Source organism: Cataglyphis hispanica, chromosome 5 (genome assembly GCF_021464435.1).
Source record: "Cataglyphis hispanica isolate Lineage 1 chromosome 5, ULB_Chis1_1.0, whole genome shotgun sequence".
Taxonomy (NCBI): Eukaryota; Metazoa; Arthropoda; class Insecta; order Hymenoptera; family Formicidae; genus Cataglyphis; species Cataglyphis hispanica.
Window position 1 is genome coordinate 7404574 of NC_065958.1, and position 21119 is coordinate 7425692.

General features: G+C 34.0%; 1 protein-coding gene across 3 annotated transcripts in view; it reads left to right on the forward strand.

Moving 5' to 3' along the window:
- The window catches only part of LOC126849973 (leucine-rich repeat and calponin homology domain-containing protein), a 38354-nt gene that overhangs the window by 7058 nt on the left and 10177 nt on the right, over positions 1 to 21119 (forward strand). For all 3 annotated transcript variants that reach the window (XM_050592471.1, XM_050592470.1, XM_050592472.1), the window contains exons 2-9: positions 15875 to 16019; positions 16467 to 16699; positions 17101 to 17237; positions 17620 to 17835; positions 18519 to 18680; positions 19728 to 19849; positions 20047 to 20190; positions 20613 to 21013. In XM_050592471.1, coding sequence (XP_050448428.1) covers positions 15875 to 16019; positions 16467 to 16699; positions 17101 to 17237; positions 17620 to 17835; positions 18519 to 18680; positions 19728 to 19849; positions 20047 to 20190; positions 20613 to 21013 — 1560 coding nt within the window. The remainder of the gene's footprint in view (positions 1 to 15874; positions 16020 to 16466; positions 16700 to 17100; positions 17238 to 17619; positions 17836 to 18518; positions 18681 to 19727; positions 19850 to 20046; positions 20191 to 20612; positions 21014 to 21119) is intronic.

Sequence of the window (21119 nt, forward strand, 5' to 3'; positions counted from 1 at the left end):
GAGCGATTCTAGAATGATAGTTGACTTGTGCCACAATGAAGCAGAGTTTGTCAACGTAATTCGGTGTTATCGTTTATCTGAAGCATTTGTCCCTGTCAAAGGAGTACTTTGTGAGACGAAATCTCTCGCATGCTTAGGAAATATCCAAAATTTGAGGAATTCTTACATATACACGTACGAAATATATCAATTTGATATGCGATTTAAATATTGTGATATGTTGCTTGAAAAGAACATACATTTATTATTTATACATAGCTTCAAAACGCAAACGATTTGCCTTTCTATTAAAAAATAACGTTAATATTATTCCTAGAATAATATTAAGACATATTTAAAATGATACGTATTTATTTAGCATCGGACATCATATATGATGTACAATACCTATATGTATATATACATGTAGGTATTTATCGAAATCAATACCAAACAAACCGTCGTCAAATGCACTAATGTATATCGATCAGTCACGATTGTAGACTCTTCGACAGAAAAGCAAATAACGGCAGAATACTTTCACGTAAAAGTACCTTATTATTGTATACTTTCCTCTCTCTCCTTCCCTATATTTTTATAGAATCATTTACATTCCATTTTATTTATTTTTTCACACATACAATAAATAAATAATAAATGTAATGAAAAAAATTGAATATCTTTACACTATATTTTCATATAAAAATAATTCCTAATACAATTTTTTTATCATTTAACGTTTACTGTACAAAAAATATTATTTATTAACCTATCATATAATTTCTCATATTAATCATTACATGATGCAGTTATGAGAATATATTGGGTATATTTTAGGAATTTAAGGGCTAATCTCTATCATCTTGATAAAACATTGTTTGACGTGCTTGCGCATCGTGATTAATTAATTTCTTTCCGAGACTCCCCAGCTGCGAGAAGGCGAACTTCCCTAATCTGTTCGCGTCCGCGATAGCGAATATGAATGAGACGCGGGACACAACGGAGATCTCTCGTGCCAAATGCGGCACGAGACTTCGCGCGTCCTCGGTCTTCGTCGCGTTTGTAACGAGACAGTCCCTGTGTCACATCTGAGGTCTGTGTCTCGCGTAGCACGTGCGCCGAGACCAAACACGATGAATGTACCCGATACGGCGTTGTGTCGTCATCTGTCTCCGGGCCGCCACACGCGTTTATTGCCCTGTATTTGTGCATATAATGTACCGGCGAGAGAAATCACCTATTTCCTCCAGTATTGACAGCAACGCATTTTCCTTTAAGTTTATTAGCACCTGAATTGCATCCACATGTGATTCTGGAGGAAGTTTAATAATTCGAATATCACTATCGAAATTATTATTATAACTTGGTGGGGAAGAATAATATTTTCAAACAAAATAGTATTATTAATTAGAAATTAAAAATTGGGAATCAAAGACAGATTCGCAAAAAATTATGAATCTATTCTAATTAAAAATTATATAACTTATGTACAAAAAATAATTTCTTTAATTTTACATTTAAAATTTTTTAGTTTCAATTGAAGAGGATTATACGTTTCGCTATACAATATTCGTTACGTAAACCAGAAATTTTATTTTAGTACCAAAATTTAATTTTTTCCATTTCACGAATGAAAGATAATGAGAAAGCGAGTAGAGCCTGCGTATTCGAAGGCTGGTACGCGGTTTTACGATCGTGGTGTATCATCGCGCATCAATGATAATGATTTGCGGCTAATTATTTGAAAATAAGGCACTGTGTATTTTACCGTACGCATGGTATATAATACAAATCGGTCGCGATTATTTTACAGCTTTCATGAATTCATATGTATCCCGAATGCCTTTTGTCTATATATTGCCTTTGCGAATTAGTGCCGCACGCGCGAGCATGCATGCGAGCTTATAGCGGCTTCTTAATGAAGAATATTAATTCAATACCTTCGCATCCAGCACGATACGAGGCTCTAATTATCGTAAAATGGATAAAACATAAAATTATAACGGAAAAATAAATGAAATCGTTGGTATGTAGCGTAGTTTTAAAAGTCCCGTAATATTTACTCTTGGCAAGATTTTTTTTTAAATTCTATATTTTAAATTATTTTATTTTTGAGTTAGATTATTTTTATTTTGTCACTATAATTTTTAATATTTATATATTTTTTATATTAAAAGCAATTGTGTTATGTTTGTTTCTTACATTGCATCAATCTACATAAAATATTGCTTTTTGTAAAAATAATTGTACATTTACATACAATTTTTATTAACAAATTTATGAAATAGGGAGATAAGCTTTATTTTTTAAATATCTCGCGAAATTATTTTTAATTACTTAGTTTATTCTAATTATTTTAGTTTTACATAAAACAAATCACTTCACATTTATGAAACTGTTAAAAAGAAAGAGACAAATATTTAAAAAGTTCCATAATTATTTAAGTTTGTAATACTGCAACATGTAACTTTGACAGTACATATTTTAGCGTTTCATTTATTCAAAGATTTTTAATTGTCACTTAGATTTTTCAGTAATTATTCAATAACTTTACTGCCTTCAAGCAGTTACGCACTTTTTGATATTCGCAAAGATTTAATTTAATTTCTGTCATTTATTGTTAAATATACCGCATGTCACTGTATCATATGCGCCATCATTCCTCGCATGTGCAAGGCAACATGGTTTCGTTGCCGAGTTATAATTAACTCTATCGCAGGGCCGCACTAATATCATCCCGACTCAGTATGTAATATCACAATTTTGTGCTACCAGTGCTTATTATCTAGTGCAGAATGTAGTAATTAATGAATATGTCATAATACGCAGCTATTCATAAAAATGATACGAAACAGTAATTTCTCGCTAGTGAAGAAAACTCCTATTTATATAGTCCTATTTATGTGTGTAATTCTTCTGCACATATTGTTTCTATAAACCATTAGTTAAAATTTAATTAAAATTTCCATTAATTTTTATTAATTTTTTTATTCATACGGATATCATTAATTTATCTTTTATTCTATTAACAAGACGCTTATTGAAAAGCCGTAAAAGCTTTCGAAAGTTGTTGATCCCAAAAGAGTATTCACGGTTTATAAGTTTCTTTGTGAAAGAATTGTACGAACCCTCGTTCTGATGCACTCTTGTTGTTCGAAGATAAAGTATCTCCCGCGGATCATCGATGGCTTATTGTTAGAAGAAAGCTATGCCAGCCATGGCCCGTTTTTATCACTGTGAGATTGTCGCTAGATATTCTTAAGTATTTACAATTTCGAATAAATAAAATGTTCTGTTTTAATATAATATTTACATTTGCAAACTAATTTCTGCAACGGAATTAATGAACTTTACCATTCCACGTAAAATTATTCCATTATAATCGCTAATATTTATCAAAATGCAAAATTGCATTAGTCTTCCTTTGCATAACTAATATCGAATATATCAAGATACAATTGATTATAATATCTGGAAAAATAATGCGTATTTTCAATAAATAACGGATAATGCTGTAGATCTGTAAAAAGATGGCACGAAATGTTTAAAAAATGTATGTTTTTAAGAGAGAGAAAGAGAAAGATAATGCAGTATTTTGCATATATAAATATATACATCGTGCTATACAACTCGACTATTATAGAAGCGAACCGCTTTGTTTGCATCATATCATTTACGCCGAGTGCTTAAAGACTTGAAAATGTCAGGAAAACATACATGCTAAGGAAACCAGAGCGGCAGAGGCACATCCTGTCGAGCGCGTTCAACCGTATTTCAAATGTCATCGTGCGCATAATGCAAAAGAGAACTGTGACTTTCGCTCGTGTCATAAATAACGGTAATTAGCTTTCCATCGTGAGTTTTTTTTTTTTTTCGATCATGTATATCATCTACGTAAATTGATTCTGCAAATTTAAAATTCCTTTGGCGCAATTTTCTAATCTCATCCTAGGGTATGATTATATTAAATCTTAAGAGAGAGAGAGTGCTCTTGAGAATGATTAAAATAACAAATTTTTTTATTTTAGAAAAAGTAGATAAATTTTCGAAAATTTGAACTGCATAAATTAATTTTTAAATTGTACTTTTTTCTCGGAAATTGATTGGTCCAATTGTTATAATCTTTTTATTCTGTTCACGGAAATAAAAAAATTATAATTCGATTGGTTTAAAGAAAAATTGAAAAATCTCTTTAACTTTATAAAATGATCTCGCGCACATCAGCTGTCAATTAATCATTAGCTATTTTTATTTCTATGATTAGTAATGATGTATGAGTGTTAACATATGTATAAGCAATATAAAAAGTGCGTTCAGTAAATGTTAAGATGTTTATGATGCCTAATATACATAACTCTACGATCGTTACGATATGACCCATATATCGATCTATCGCCTTCAAGTCAGCTCTTTCGGTTTATCTATAGATAAATTTACACTACACGTCAACGGCCAGCGCTGATGTGTGCGCGTACTTGCACTTGCTGCATACAATGATGCAAAGCATTAGCTTTACGTCGTTTGATTGCCCATCCTTGGTATTTTACGAGCAATATAAAGACCGATCATTATCGAGCGTATAATCCATGAGTGATTGACTGGTGAGGGTGTGTTTGAATCAAAAATAGCTCTTTTTACAGATTTCTCGATTAATTAAGTATTTCAGCCGACGTTTAACACTCATTTTAAAGTTGATCATCGTTATATAGTTTGAATGCAACAATGACATAATATACGATATTAAACTTCTGTTACATTCTTCCATGCCTCAGGCACATGGATATCTGCATTCATGCGTTCTTGTCGCAACTCTGAAATCATTTTCAAAATTTAATCTTTTCTTCTTCTCCAATAATCGCTGCGATGTATCTATTATTGTGTATGTATCTATTTTTTCCTTTAAAGCTCGGCTTTAATCGTTAGATCTATTCTTTTTCATTGCATTATATAGCCTTCTTTTTCTTTCCTCCTGACCTGTATTATTTTAAACGGAGAAAGTATTAAAATAAGAAAAGAACAAATTTATTTCTGTCTTTAGCTTGTCGACGTATATATAGTGACTTCATTTTAATGCTTTATCTCTCAGGTCATGTAGTTCTATTAGCATCAATTTTTTTTTGCTCTTGGCACCTTGGTCTGATGTCTGATTTTTTATTAAAAATGAAACATGTTGGAACATGGATGTGAGAAAAAAGTATTTATTAAAATTGAGAAAGAAAAGATTAATTCTGAAACAGTTATGTAGTTTAATAAAAATAACACGGTCTTTTATCTCGCAAAGAATTCAATTTCACAATTTGGCCTTGCAGATCACTTTATTCTTCACTCGTATGAATTTAATCGCTCGTTGGTTCATATATCCAGATCACAATCTGCAATTGTCTCATGCACATTTAAATTTATCGTCATATATAAATTTTTATAAAAAAACTTTTATAAAAAACTTTAAAATACCTTTTTATACAGACCATCTGACTAGTATAAAATAAACTTTAATGGTAACATTTCTGAGAAATTTTCTATGGAATTGATTATAAAAAAATATCATTTTATTTAACAATAAACGTCTAATTTTATGTGATAACAAGAGAAGTTTGAAGAAAGCGCAGATGATTCTGGAAATCTTAGATCTGTATTCTTGTCAATGAGGCCAACCTCCGTACAATTATAGGTCCCATTGTTTGGCCGATTTGCTAAGAATTGTCAATGTCGATCAGCTGCACCATCGAAAGTGCTGTTATCTCGTGTCACCAATTGTTGCACATGCAGAATATCGCATCTTCCGATCGCTCATTGTATGAACTCACTATGATTCTCTCATTGCACGAACTTTATCTGATAAAAGATGAAAGTACAGGGGTTATCAATGAGGTCAATCTTTCTCTTCTATGTCATCTCTCTCTGCAACACATTTTTAACAAACGCAATTTGCATACTAAAATAGAGGCTTACAAAAGATTTATATAATATAAAAGATAAAATTTGTTTAATTTTATTTAGAAGAGAAAAATTCCAAAAACTTCATACATTTATTTATTACCCGAAATAATGTTCCAAATAATTGAAACAGTATTTATTTATTTTGACATTATATTTTATATTACGTGTACATTTGATAATTAGAAGATGCAATGAAACTTTGTCTTAATCACGTTTATTTCTGAGAGAATCTAATCTAACAAAAACATATTAAATAACCACTAATGCACAGTTAGGACGTTCAACGAATTCTTTCATCTTTTATTTATATATATTTTTTCTGTAGACGTACAGGTAACATGACGCAATTTGCCAGTTGGAATATACCTAACGATCGAAAGATCAAAGCCGCTTTCTGCGGAAAGCACTTTTCGTGGGTACACGCACGACGACATATGCGTGAGTTTGTATTTGAATATCCGCCGATGTGCATTGTGCGTGAAAACGCATGAAAATAGAGAAGGGGCGACTCGTATTCCTCGCGATTTTTTTTTTCTCTGCAATATTCGCGTCCGAAAATGTAGAGTTTCCATTTGCAAGCTGCACCTTTAGCACGCTGTGCGCAAAGCATTATCGCGAGCGGAATAATGCATCGTGAGCGAGGAATAAAAGTTGCGATAGCTAAAAGTGGGTGCTTATGCATATGTATAGAAAACATACGAGGAAATGCAATACGGCTTTTCGTCATTCATTTCACTCGAAAATTCTCTGAACGATTTAAAGTTGATTTTTTTTTTTTTTTGTCGAAACGGTAGTTTTTAAAAACAATTGAAAGGTGATACTGTATGAATAATATTAAAATACATGCAAAGCAAATATCATGTTTATGTCAAGAATAAATATGTATATATAATTCTATCCTATAATAAATCACAGAATTTATCTATATGCATTAATTTTTAGTAAATACTCCCCATTTTCTTTTTTTAATACGAATATAAGTATAAATTATATGTTATGAATATGCTTCTCTCTCGCACGTGTTTTGATAATCATTTCCTTCTCTTTCACGATGTCGCTGATGCGATCGCTCAATTATACGTCGGTATAATTTTGTAGGCCGCCTCGTGATTAAGGCTAACTCAATCTGCGAAAGCGCGGCTCTTGGCTTCACGGCTTTAAATTGAGAAACGCGACCGCGCGTGGATAATACTCGTGGAAACGGAGACTGATGAATTCGCCTCGATGATCATCTAAAATCGACACTGTGCGTAAATTACGAGGAACAGAGGCGTCTTTTAACCTTTTGCATTCGGATCTCAAGTTGACTTACATGAGATCGCGATAAAAAATATGGGGATAATGTGATGATAGAAGAGATATAAATTCAGAAAAAGATTTGTATATATACTATAAAAAATTGATGTTATAATATTAAAAAAATTTTATAATATAAGATACAGATAAAATGATTAATTTTAATAGCGATAGCGTGTAGTTACTTGCTTTAATTATTCGTGTACATATTACACATATTAATAGTTTGTATAATACATAAAAAAAATTTTATGATACAGATGGATGTTAATTATACGATTTATGTATACACGTATATTTTATATATGTATTTTTTTTATTATTTCTCTTTCTTAGTCATATCTGTATAAAAAAATTACAATTTTTAGTAATTATAGAAATTTGCAATTAAATTTATAGTTACAAGCTTATAGAGGCCCACCCTATATACCTCTATAGCAACGATATAAATAAATTCTTTTTTAATAATTTTTTATATATCGATCATCATAATCAGAGTCGTAATGAAATCTTTGAATTGATTATTGATTTTTATTAGCAAATATTACCGGCGAATATTTTTTCTCAAATTTTTTTCTTCAGAACAAATTCACGTTTTTCAATTCGAGCATTTTCTTTTGGGTTAAGCGTAACAATGTGTATACAATGGAAACACGCTCGATGCTCGTTACTTTGGTACCAAGTTAGTCTATAAAGAGAAAAAGCAAGAAAACCATGAGGGAGATCTTTCAGTAATTAAAACGACGACGCTGTGCTAATGAAAAAAATAGGCTTTCTTTGAAATGATGCTGGTAATGAGTACACAAATAAAATCCCTACGGAATTAATGGATATAATCGGTCAAAATATTAAAAAAAGCAAAACAAATTAATTCTTTTTCCTAACCGTATGTCTTATAATATATTATATAGCATATTATATTATTCAATTCTTTGATTTTAATGAGAAAGTAACGAATTTGTAGTCATTCTTGAGTCAAATTTTTTTAGAAAAATCATTATCTGTAGCAAGTTTTTAAACATCTTCATAATTACAGTCGAATTAAAATGCTGTTAAAGTAAAATTTAAATAAAAACAAAGGAAAAATCGAGTTAAAAAATCTACTAAAGTTAGAATCGATCTCTAGGATATCTCGTATACATGGACGTCAGTGCAAAATTGGAACGTTCTTGCTATTCTCCGATGGAAAAAATGTCTTCTTTGTTCCCCTGCCGTGTGTTATCCACATACGCTCTGGCACGCCTGCCAAATGTATTACATGCATCCATAATCACGCACAGTCGAACGTGTGGCCAAGACTGCTGCATGCACAATACGACGCACTGTTCGACACGCATGAGCCACCTCATCCACATATAAACCGGATCGTGAAAACGTGCTAGGAAACTGGTCTCACTATACACGACGACCTAGAGTATCTTCTCTAACAATTTATAACAGATTTATAACCATATATTTTTGTTACGAATGAGCGTTTTATATATTTCTCTCGACTTTTCGATATTTTTCTTTCTTTCTCTCGTTCGTAAATTGTTCCGGCTTTGGTTTGTATAATTTTCAACGCTACCGTATGTTATCTACGCGTTTCCACGCACGTAATTCATGCCTGGTCGAATCGTCGCGTCGACCAGATGGTCGACAACTCGCTGTCGTGGAAATTATCTCTGACAGCCGGCTTAGATGGAATCCAAACACCGTTCATCAGAATGTGCATTCGAGATTTCAGGCGTTACATCGCCGACGAATTCCATTTTGCCAGAAGCACATGAATATTTTATCCGGATATTAACTTTGAACGTACAGTTTCTGCTGTATGATATCATAGAGAAAATCCTACTTCATTTCATTTGAATATAAATAACTACATAGCTTAAAATAGCAATCGTTGTCTATAGAATTAACATTACGTGTTTTATTATTTAAAAAAAATAATTATTTTAACATATTTATGATAGATATATCTCGATACACAGAAACATATGAGTCAATAATATCGTATATCGAATGATATATATTAGAAACATCTTTAATACGATTTTTGATATCAGAAAAATTCCTAAAGATTTATTAGGTATCATTATTAATTATTACTTATGGCTACTGCGATAAATAATTCTATCCGAGAAACCGGTCTTACCTAATGCCGAGTCTTACCTAGACGTTGACGAAGGTGCTCTTGAATTCGTGGCGTCCGATCGAGTATGCGAGTCTCGTCCTCCACTTGCGCGTCGCCGGAAGTTGCGGCGGTCCGTCACAAAAGCGACGGTCCTCCTCGCTCCTTCTCGGTTCTTCCACACCTCTTCGTCTTTGACGCGATCAACCCGCCAATGACACGGCAATAGCGACGATTCAAGGACAAGACGACGGCGACACGAAGAGGCCGTTTCCAGTCGTCAGAGAAATGCCGTGTGAATTTCTTTTCTCCCCGCACAATTCTCTTCCTGTCCCTTAACTTCCCCCTCACTGAGATGTCGTTCTTCTTACCGGCCTCTTCGACGGCGTCATATGTCGTCATCGTGAACAATGACGGCAAAAGTCAATTACGCGAAAATCGCGCTTCACCAGGTATGCGAAGCGTACCGTAATTGACTCGCGTTGCGAATCGGGATTTCTCGCTTTCGAAGAATTTATCAACTCTTCATTCCTGTTGATGTTTATGCGATAACTTGTTACGTTATAGTGGTACTAATTAAATTTGCGTTATGTAACAATGATGATATTATTAAGGTAATTTAGAGCTACGGCTTTCTCGCGATCACGAGAAAGAAGCGGAAAAGATGCGATCTAATATTATCTGAAGATCTTATGTTATCTTATGTCGGAAAATTGCATAATGTTATGCTTGAATAAGTATATATCAATCATGTTAGGAAGATAAATAAACTATAAGATATTTATTAAATTTGTATGGCTTCTAAAATTATTTTATTACATTCTAAAAAGGAGAGAATTGTATTAGAAAACATTTTCATATATTAATCATAATAATTTAATAAGCAAATAAGTAAATATATCATCAAACCCACTCATCAAATATACTCATACAAACATGATAAAGTGAATTAAGCATCAAAATCACTTCTAAATTCTTTAAAAAATCCAACTTTTTCCTTCTATTAATTCCTATTTGTTTTTTGGGCGTGCCTTACGCAAACAGTTTTCACTGTAAACACAGCGGGGATGCATCCTCCTTTGTATGATGCAGCTTGCATGAAGTTTCCCCGACCAGTCTTCCGCAAAGGTAACTCGGTCAAATTTCACGCTGATAAGGCCGTGAATATTTCACTTTGTTGCGCGATACACGCTGGAGAGAATAACGCGCGCGTCGACTACCTTGCTTAGTACTTGACAGTATATGGCAACCCCCATGGGCAATATTTGCTATGGGGGCGTTATCGATCGCGCGGTCCTCTGTTTCTCTCTATTTCGAGAGGCGATCTTCACGTGTGTGGGCTCTCATGGCCCCGCGTATCTCGCATAGGATATCTTGAACAACGTAAAGCCTTCTTGAACGTGAACCCCTCACCCTCGGACAATTTCATCCTTGCCATACCTTTTGCAGTCACAGGAACATAGTAACAGCAAGAATAACATGGGACACCACGGATATAGGGAATCGTAAATATATCCACTTACTCTCTTTTCTTATTTTCCTTTGGTTTTTAACATAGGAAAAATATTAGGAGCAAGTTTCTGCCATATTTTGCAAGTTACAAGATATATAAAGCATAGCTGATAGAAATGCTTACGGCGCCGGATATATTTATCTCGCCCATTACGGGCGATCGTAACGTGTGAAACCGTAGATGTCGGATCGATATTATATACTACTTTACACTGTAACATCGTTGTAAACAATGTCATTCGTCATTCAATAGGAATACATTCCGCATTTGGTGCGATCATATTTATTGCCTGCTACTGCCAAGAGAGAAAGAAAGAAAAATAAAATTGACATCGAACAAAAAACATGATGATTTCTCTCGAATTCTCTAAAAATGCTTGTGATGTCAATTCTATTGCAAACAAAATTCAAAAACTTTATTTCTTTTCCTATATCAGGAATGACGCCTAGATGATTATTATTTTATTATTGCGCAATAATATTGAACGATCAATATTATTCAACTTTTTACCTTGCCTTGAAAATGCATTTTCCTACAAAAAAAAGATCTCTGGCACGAGTGCGTGACATGTTCCAATTAATGGAGAATCAACAACATCACCTGCAACTCATGGTCAACGACGGCAAGTCACGGAGACGAGACTTTCTTTCTTGCACGAACATTCGATGAATCACGCGGGACACACCCAGAAAAAAAGAGGAATTCGTCCTTCATTCGTATACATCAGGATTTATATCCGGCGCTAAAATACGAAGCTTGCGAGCTCATCTCAATGCATATGACATTGTACGCGACATATGATATATTTATGGTATCATTATTATAAGCAAGAATAATGTGTATTTTGCACTGATTGTATTTCGTTATGAACATAAAATAGGAAACTGTGTTTTTTAAATTTTATTATTTTCCGAATAATATATATATAAAAAAAAAATAAAAAAATAAAAAACTGAAAAGATATTATAATGAATATTATCTCATGCTCACAATTAATATATAAGAGATCAGCAAATTTTAAAAAATATAATAAATTCTTTATGAGAATTGATAATGAATAAATCCATTACTCTGTGTTTTAACATTAAATTAGGCATTAATTTTTTTCTGTTGCAAAGATATTTATAAGAATCGCTTCATGTCTATCATCAACTAAGCTTATTGTGCGTCATCATATCCTCAGGTGTTAGGGATACGCTAAACCGGCTCAGACAAATAAACTCCTCTATCCATTCAATAGCGGCATTAAGCACATCTATCTTGCCCTAGGGAAATATACACGTCCTATATATCACGCACGTCCTATATATCACATATCCTCATTCAATTGGATTTACGTTTGTAATTAAAATTCTGCATTTTGTATCTAAATTTCATGCAAAATAGATAAGATCGAGCAATATTATTGGTACAATTCAATTCTAGAAAAAAAAAAATTAACACAGGATATTAATTTTGTTACACAAGATATTAATATTGTGACGTATAGTTTGGATTTTTTCCAATTTACAAGTGTCTTTTTATTTATATCGCAATGCAACAGAGACAGCTAGTTAAAATTCGAGGAAATGATCGAGCTCGATTACCATCAAGGCTACCTGTTACAAGAGAGCGTACACTTTTTCTGATCGCGTACTTAGATGGAAACCTGAACTAGAGAAAGAAATGGTAGGCAGACGCTGCCAGACGAGCGCCGAAGCGACCGTCTCGCCTAGACGGACATTTATTTCTTCCCGGCCGTTGGCCTTGCATGCTTTAGCACGTGGAGATTAACGTGAAAACCGCAGGGCAGACATTTTCCGCACGACACGTTCACGCAATTTCGCTCTTCACTTTCATTTTTTTTTTTTTGCATTGCCTTTTTTTGCATCAAATTCATTAGACAAGATAAATGGATTTCTTAATTTGGACCTAACACGATTGTTCTTGATTTATACTCTTTCAAAAAAAAATTGCGGTTATAAAAAATTAACTTTAATACCACAGCTATAAGTGTGATAAACATAATGTTTTTATTTAGCGAAAAAAAATGAATAATTTAAAACAATGCTTCCTAACCGATCGTGCACTAAAGCGTTTATCTTGAATAGGCGAAATTCGTGATAAATAGCAAATGCGTAGGAGTTTATATCAGCTGATAAAAGTGCCACGCCCTTTATCAGCAAATAATGTCACTGTGTGCGTGTCACGCAAATCGCGTATCGATCCTCGACTCGGTAGAACTTCGACCTTGGTCCTTGAAAATATTCGGGTGCATCGACCCTTCCTGAAACGTCCTGTACATTCATGAAGGGTATGGCTGCGATATTTATCGAGCAGTCTGACCGTTACTGTAGACATATTTATAATCATTCGCACGCGCGGTACCGTTGATTTTTATCAGCTGATCGTGAATTTCAAATCAATGTGACTAACTTCCGTCATGAGCGATAACGCGAAAAAAAATATATAACAGCTTTTATTATCAAATAAAATCAGTACGATATCCTCATAATGTGATAGATATGTCAATTAGCTCTTCATATTATAATCAGCTCTTCATATTATAATTATTCGTATATTAATGTTAAACTCCAATTATTATTATATTAATTTCAGTTCTGCATTATTACTAAGTGCTTTTAAATTTCGAAAAATCTATTACTCTCTCTCTCTGAGTAATAGATTTCTAAGTGATAGACTCTTCTTGAAAGTGATAGCGGTATATTTTTATCTCACAATAGACGCACGCATTTTTCTGCCGATTTCTAACAATCTAACGAACGTACTCGGAGATGAGAGTCACGTTTCTTGGCGCGGCTCCCATGCTTTCACCGATTTTGTTTCTTGCGAAAGAGACTTACCGGAGGAAGAGTCTACCCACCAGCACAATACACGCTTTAAATTATGGTGCGTCATATGTTATCCGCGGAACAAATTCCACAATAGAACGTCACAATATAGACGACACAGTCCATGAGGCGATATTCTGCCACAGAATTTTGTCACTTTGCACAAAGAGACGGGCGTTTGGAAGGGAATTCAATATTGCGTGGGAGTTGCTCATGGGGTTGGCAAGGGGTCTTCGTCGGACGGGCCGACGCCCTTGCACTCGATAAACCGTATTCCAAATGTTCCAGACCAACAAATATTTAAATTGAACAGAGTATCGATATTTTGAAACGTTATTCTATATATAATATTGTGCGTATTGATTTGATTCGACAAATTTTCTGAAAAAAATCTTTTTTAACGCCGGAATTATGTATACATGTAAGAAAAATTTCATTTTGAATTATTCATAATAATAATTATTATTTTAATTAATATTACGTAATATTATAACTATTGAATAAATTGCATCATCATCACTTATGTTGTTCAATATTTTGATCGTGCCTGCGATATTACATATTAGTTTGCAGTTATTGAGATCAAAGTATCGAATTGCCATAAAAGTATCTCTATTCACGCCTTGGTTTCCCCCCCATTCGAGAAAATTATTCCCGTTTCAATACGGTTAGTTCGCGAAGAATATAAGAAACGAGATCGATTAACGAAGTTACACTCATCAGGGCACACCCTCGGATTATAACCGCGTAAATTGCCATAGTTTATGACAAATGAAGATGAATTATACCTTATGTCACGATGATTTACGACTGATGTTCTAAATCTCTTCTATTTTATACACATGCACAAAAGTAATTATTATTTATTAAATACTTATGATCCTAAATCGCAAATTGTAATAAAATAAATGTCACATAAAGATATTTCTTAAATTTATTTTTTGTTGATAAAAATCGTTGAGCCAAAACTTTGCTCTCAATCCCTTTAAAGGAAATCGTGTATCCTGTTCATGCAACGATTGCCAATTTCCGTTCGACAGGTTCGGAACCTGATTCTCTCCCTCACAGATTGGGGTATATTTGGAAAATTTCCGTGAATTAATTCGTCCCTCGCTTTTCCAGTCCTTCCCGGTTTATTTCAAAAAGATATACGAAAATATGTAGATAAAGAATCAGATATAATTAGATATTTTTTTTTTACAAACATGACATCTATTATGCCATTTCAATTTTTTTGTTTTATATTAAATAAGATTAAGATTTTTCAAAACTGTCTCGTATCGTAACTATTATTTATCAATGTCACATACTAAGCGATTTAAACGTCAAATGCAACATCGGATTTAGTATTTCAGTGACCTCGCCCTTTTCTCAATCGCATATGTTAAAGGATATATCGAAAGAAGAGAATCCCTAAAACCAAAAGTAATTTATTTATATTGAAAGAATTAATATTTCTTTTTCAATGAATAAAAATTTTAATATATACATTACTAAAGAAAAAAATTAGAGAAATATTTGTCTCTGTAATTTAGATTAATTGTTTAATTTTTTCGAAAATCTTATTTTTATATCTATTTTTATATATACTACTCGAATCGAAAGAACGATACTCGCTTCGTAACCATTCGAAACGGCGATATTTGCGAATGTTTGCAAGACTCGAAGACTGGCTGTTATTGATTAGGAAGAAGGTTCGAAGCCGGGAGCAGCTGAGTTACCCTTGTCCTTTCCCTGCATTTCGAGGCTGTCCGCGCACGTGGCCGTCGCGCCCCATTCATAACAACCCCCAGCAACACCCTAAGACCGCCCTAACCGGAGCACAGCTGTTGCCATGGGAGACATATCGGTACCTTATTAAGACAGTTCGATATTATTTCCTTCTTAACGAGTTTTATTGGCCAATTGTAGAGGTATAGGATCATTTATTGCTTGTGCGACGAATTGTCCAGTACAATTTAATTATTGTGGGCTATTTGAAAATGCAAGAACTTTGTCATGCAGAGCGACAATTTTTATTTTAAAAATTAGCTTTCAAATTTACACAAAATTTATTTTACATCTATCCATAATATAACGAGTGTTCCAATTTTTTATTAAAATTGTGTGCTACATTCCTTGAAATTACATTTCTTTTCAATCTCTTCATCATACCTCTGTCGTTTAATATTTTAAAAATGGAATATTTTCTTTCTGTTATAGATCTTTCAAAAAATCGCTTCAGTGAGTTACCGGAGGAAGTCACGGAATTTCCATTTCTCGAGAAGCTGCACCTTTACCATAATGCCATAAGAATAATCCCGGAAACCGTCGTAATGCTCCAATCCCTGAACTACCTCGATCTTAGGTTTGTACACCTATGTATATATGTCTATCTATATTGACATTTGTACAATACATCGCTCTATATCTACATCCTGTGGCGTAATAGTGTCAATAATAGTTCTCGGAATACTAGAAGAATATATCTTATTCTATGTAGCACGAAATATTATATAATGGAAAATTTAAAAGATTTTAAGATATATATATAATATCATATATTGTGCGATCATAATTGATCAACTATATAATAATTCATTGAGTAATAATATCTTGAAAAAAATATCTTGAGAAAAATATTAAAGATATTAATATCAACTTAAAAAAAATAAGCCGCATAATTAAAAGTAATTGATTAATTTATTCGTTCTAAAGAAAATAAATTTCTAACGCACAAGAAACATAATTTTAGTAATATCCAGGTAAAGCATTTTATTTAAAGAAGAAACAATGTCCTGACGTGTCTATATAGTCGAAACCAATTGACGTCACTACCTCGAGAGATATGCAGGCTACCTCTCCAGACCTTGCTAGTCGCGCACAACAGATTAGCATCTCTGCCAGATGAGCTCGGCAGGATGACATCGTTGGCAGAACTGGACGCAGGTTGCAACGAAATCACGAGCCTTCCACCTCGAATAGGCGACCTTGCGCGGCTCCGGTCTCTAGACCTGAGGAGTAACTTGTTGGTGCACCTGCCTATAGGTAGGCCCGCCCTTTTAATGGGTTTGCGACACATATAGTAGCATTCGTGTTACGATCGGATCCGCGATTAAGAAATTGTATCAATCTGTGCGAAGGTATGGATGTCTTGTAAAAAAACTTGCTTGAAAGTATAATTGTCGGTAAATTAAATCTTGCAGAATTAATGCATTGAGTTAACATATAAATCAGTTCTAATTAAACTATTTATTTATTTGTTAAATAAAAAATGAAAAAATTAATTCTAAATAAAAAGAGAAAATTTAGAATGAAACTAAAATTATTAGAAATCTAAAATTAGAATCTAAAATTATTTGTCTTAACAAAGATAATTATCGGAGGATTTGACAATTAATTCTCGACGAGAAATTCAATTAGATTCTTAAAACGCAATTTTTACATAGAACTGACGTACCTGAGGCTCGTGAAGCTGGATATTAGCGGCAATCGAATATCTGTGCTTCCGAATGAGATGAGGAAGATGAAAGGCTTGGTGGATTTCAGACTGTCCGACAATCCGCTGACCTCGCCGCCTGCCTCGGTGAGCATTCGTAAACGATTTATTCGTTCGTTTTCATTTAAGAAAGAGAGAGAAAAAGAATCCGATATATTTTCCTTGACGTACACCTACGCTCTTTCCTCAAACCGACGGATTTTAATTCACCCGGCGTACACGATATTACTTCCTCTGTCGACTACCTACCTGTCGTTTCCTTTATTTGCAGACTTTTTTTGTATCCTACGGAAATGATTGGTATACTTTCGAGACTTTATTTGAATTCTCGGATCAATATCTCAAGAATATTCGATATCGTTCTGTCGGAAAGGAAGGCACATAAAACGAACTAAAATATAGCGAACGTCTTTTCTTAGAATATCGATCCGAAGCATTCTAAGGTGGCCGTTTTTATTGCCGATTTCAGCTATGCATTCGCGGGCGAACGCACATTTTCAAATATTTGGAGAGGCAAGCAGCGAAACACGAGAGAGCCAGAGGTGGTCGAACGCGGCGAGCACCTTTGGATGCGAGAGGTCACGTGACGCTGGATACGAGGTCACATCGGCGGCACAACATCGACAGCGGGTACAGCACGAGCGACGGCGTCGACAAGCGTTGGTCCCAGGAAATCCACAGCGCGGTTAGTTTCGCCGTCGTTCTCATGGCCTTTTCTCTATCGCTCCATCTCCTGCACACGCTCTGCAGCCACCTCCCCACTAAGCTGTTCGGCGAGTCTGTCGCCGAATCGCCCGCGGATCTTTGATCCATAGATTCAGCGTAAATAATGAGCCATATGAATAAACCGGAGCATATTAACTTGCTTTTGCATTTATTTGAAAGATATAAAACATATCGTGTGACTGTAAACATTATTATTGAAGAAAATGCTGGGGAATACAAATAATGATATTACATTGACTTATGCGTAGTTAAACATTTAATTGCGTAAATAAAGGAATATATAGGTAAATACGAGACATATGTTTTACAATAAAAATAAAGTATTATATACTTTTGCTTTATATTCTTGCTTTAAAAGAAATGCTTTTGCTTCGTAGCCGCTTGATTTGACCAAGAACAATTAGTCCATTTATTCATATGGCATCTTAGAATAATATCATAAGAGTTATATACATTTTGTGCAAATCTTTGTATAAATTATTGTGTACAGAAAAGAGAAAATTTTTATCTCAGTGATCGCGCTCGATATTTATGTTGATCGAATATTTTGTACAAAGTACACGAATAAAATTTTACTGGTATGCGAGATACATACCATTCATGATTTTACATGCCTCCTATTTGGCCACCGTTTACGTGCAGGTGCACGACGGCGAAGTACGTGGTTTGTGGCGGCAGGAATGCTCACCGCTTTCGATAACGCTACCGCACGAGGTAGGCGTGAACGGGTCCTGCAGCGGCACGTCGACGCCCAGCACGATTTCACCCGGAGAACACACGTCTCTAGAAGATGAGTTGGGCAAGGTAGGCTAATACGTAAGATTATCGCAAGAAAAATTAAGTAATCGAACTTCCAATTGTTTCAAGATATGAGAAAAAGTATTCTGCAAAAAATATATTGAGGTTCACACTTTTTATCGAGTATGACAATAATTGCCATTTGAACATAAAATTCTTTTCTTTTTTTATATCTAAAATATTTTTTTATAAATAATTCTTATAAATAATTTTTTTATAAAATTCTTTTCTTTTTTTTATATCTAAAATATTTTTTTATAAATAAAAATGCTGCTCATCCAAAATATTTGTTAAACGATTTATTTATATGACACAGAATTAAAAATTACATATTTCTTTAGACAATTAAATTTTCTTAAAAATGAGGAAAGATTTTTGTAACATAATAGTATGCCATCACACATAGAATATACATATAATTCTAATAATAAGATCTATATCTATTATAGTTATCGTAGACATTTATTGTCCTACATTACTATCTAGAGCAAGTGGTTAAGAATATTGGGCTGTACTACAGAATCTAAAAGATGACATGGTCGCTATATTTAGCTGTCGAATAGATCTTAAGTCGAGAGCCACGGCAATGATAGTCTCGACAAGTCGTTGTTGGCTGTCGCTCAAATCTCGTTATAAGACCTTGACCTGATAACACCTGATAATCACGTTAAAGATGTTTCAAAATTATGGATACGCGATGTTTCAGTAATATTATATTAGCATCTGTATAAATGTATGATGTATCCGAAATCGATTTCTTACTGTTTTCATCAATTTTTTACTGTTTTTCTATTAAAAAAAAAAATTGATTTTTTACTTTAAAATCTACAATCATAGAGTTAATTAAAAAAAAAAAATAAATTCTAGAGAAATAGATAACATTAGTTAAAAACTGGTTGAAAATGTTGGGTTTTTTTTAAGTAAATTTTGAGAGATTAAAAAGATAAAAAATATTAATTTTTTAAAAACTAATTTATTAAGAGTTTGAAACTATTTTTTAACGCTGTTATATCTTTTACTAAAAATTAGAGTCTCATGCGAAATCTTTTGCAGGCGATGATATTGCACGATCAACTGGAAAAGAGGAGATTGGAGAGGAGCACATCGGAGAACGGGGCAGACATTAGGAGACCAATGATCTCTGGCCTTCATCACACATCGATTACGCCACCGGGGTGAGTGAAACCTCTCGCTACGATGATCATCCGATCCGCGTGCTTTCCCTCGTAATAAACGAACGCGTCCCTCTGTCGGTGTTTCCCATTGATATTGTGATACGAATTTGTTACGGACACGGTAGTTTACACGTACATACGTAATACTTTTGCATGCGTGCATGTGCATTATCGTGGCTGGCAATCCTTTTTTACAGCCATCTGGAGTCCACGCACTTGACGAGTCAGTCGCAGCAGATATCGTCCGCGCAATCGGTACACCCGCTTCAGACTGCAATGAATCCCGCCACGCTGGTGAACGGCGACGATAAGAGGCCATTGAATCACATACAAACGTACAGGTAACTTTGCTTTAAACCGTACAAAAGCTCTTGTCCGTCTGAGTTTATCTCATTCACATTACTACGTTTGCGTTACACTCATCTTACTCATCCAACCGTACTTGAATCCTCCAGCTGACGCGCTCTAGTAGTGCTATGATGAATCATTTGAATAATTACAAATAACGCTGCCGTTAATCTTCTCAAACGTCCAGAGACTTGATTATATTTTGATTAAAAAAATTTTTTTTTTTAAACTTTTGCAAGTTAGAGGATCAAAAAGTGTTGTTATCATGCTTTTAGTATTTTTTTATACATAGTTGTCTTGCTTTTACAATCATTCATATTCGCAAAGATCATCATATAATATTCATGAAAGTCATTATTCGTATGCTTTATAACAGTACATAAAACTTCGAAATTATAGACCATCTTATTCTTAGGGAGTACAAGGAAGCTCTAAAGCAACAGAGAGCTAATGAAGGTCTAAGTGTGTACAGACCTCGCGAACAGGTGACACCACCAGGAAATGAGTCGCAAAACAATGAGACTGACTCAAGCAATAATAAGGAAATCATTGCTCTGACCGGTAAGCAAATCTTCAATGAGGACAACGCATTAAAGAGGCCGGTACAAAAGGTCACTCCGTCGCGGATTAATTATCAAAATACGCCGATCATCAACGGCAGCAACAACGATTACAACACCAAGAACGGAAAGTATCTCGAGCAACCTTACAAGAAACCCAGCTCGCCCATTAAAACTTGCAGTAGCATCTTGTCTGCAAACACGAGTCCAGCACACGCGCCCAGACTGGTGAAAACCGCTGTTGGTTACGTAGAAGGTGACCATCTATAAATAAAACCAAATATAGAGTTACATAATCACTGATTTTAGATATAAAATTGCTTTTAAATAATAATTACATTTATATAAGCAATGTATAAGAG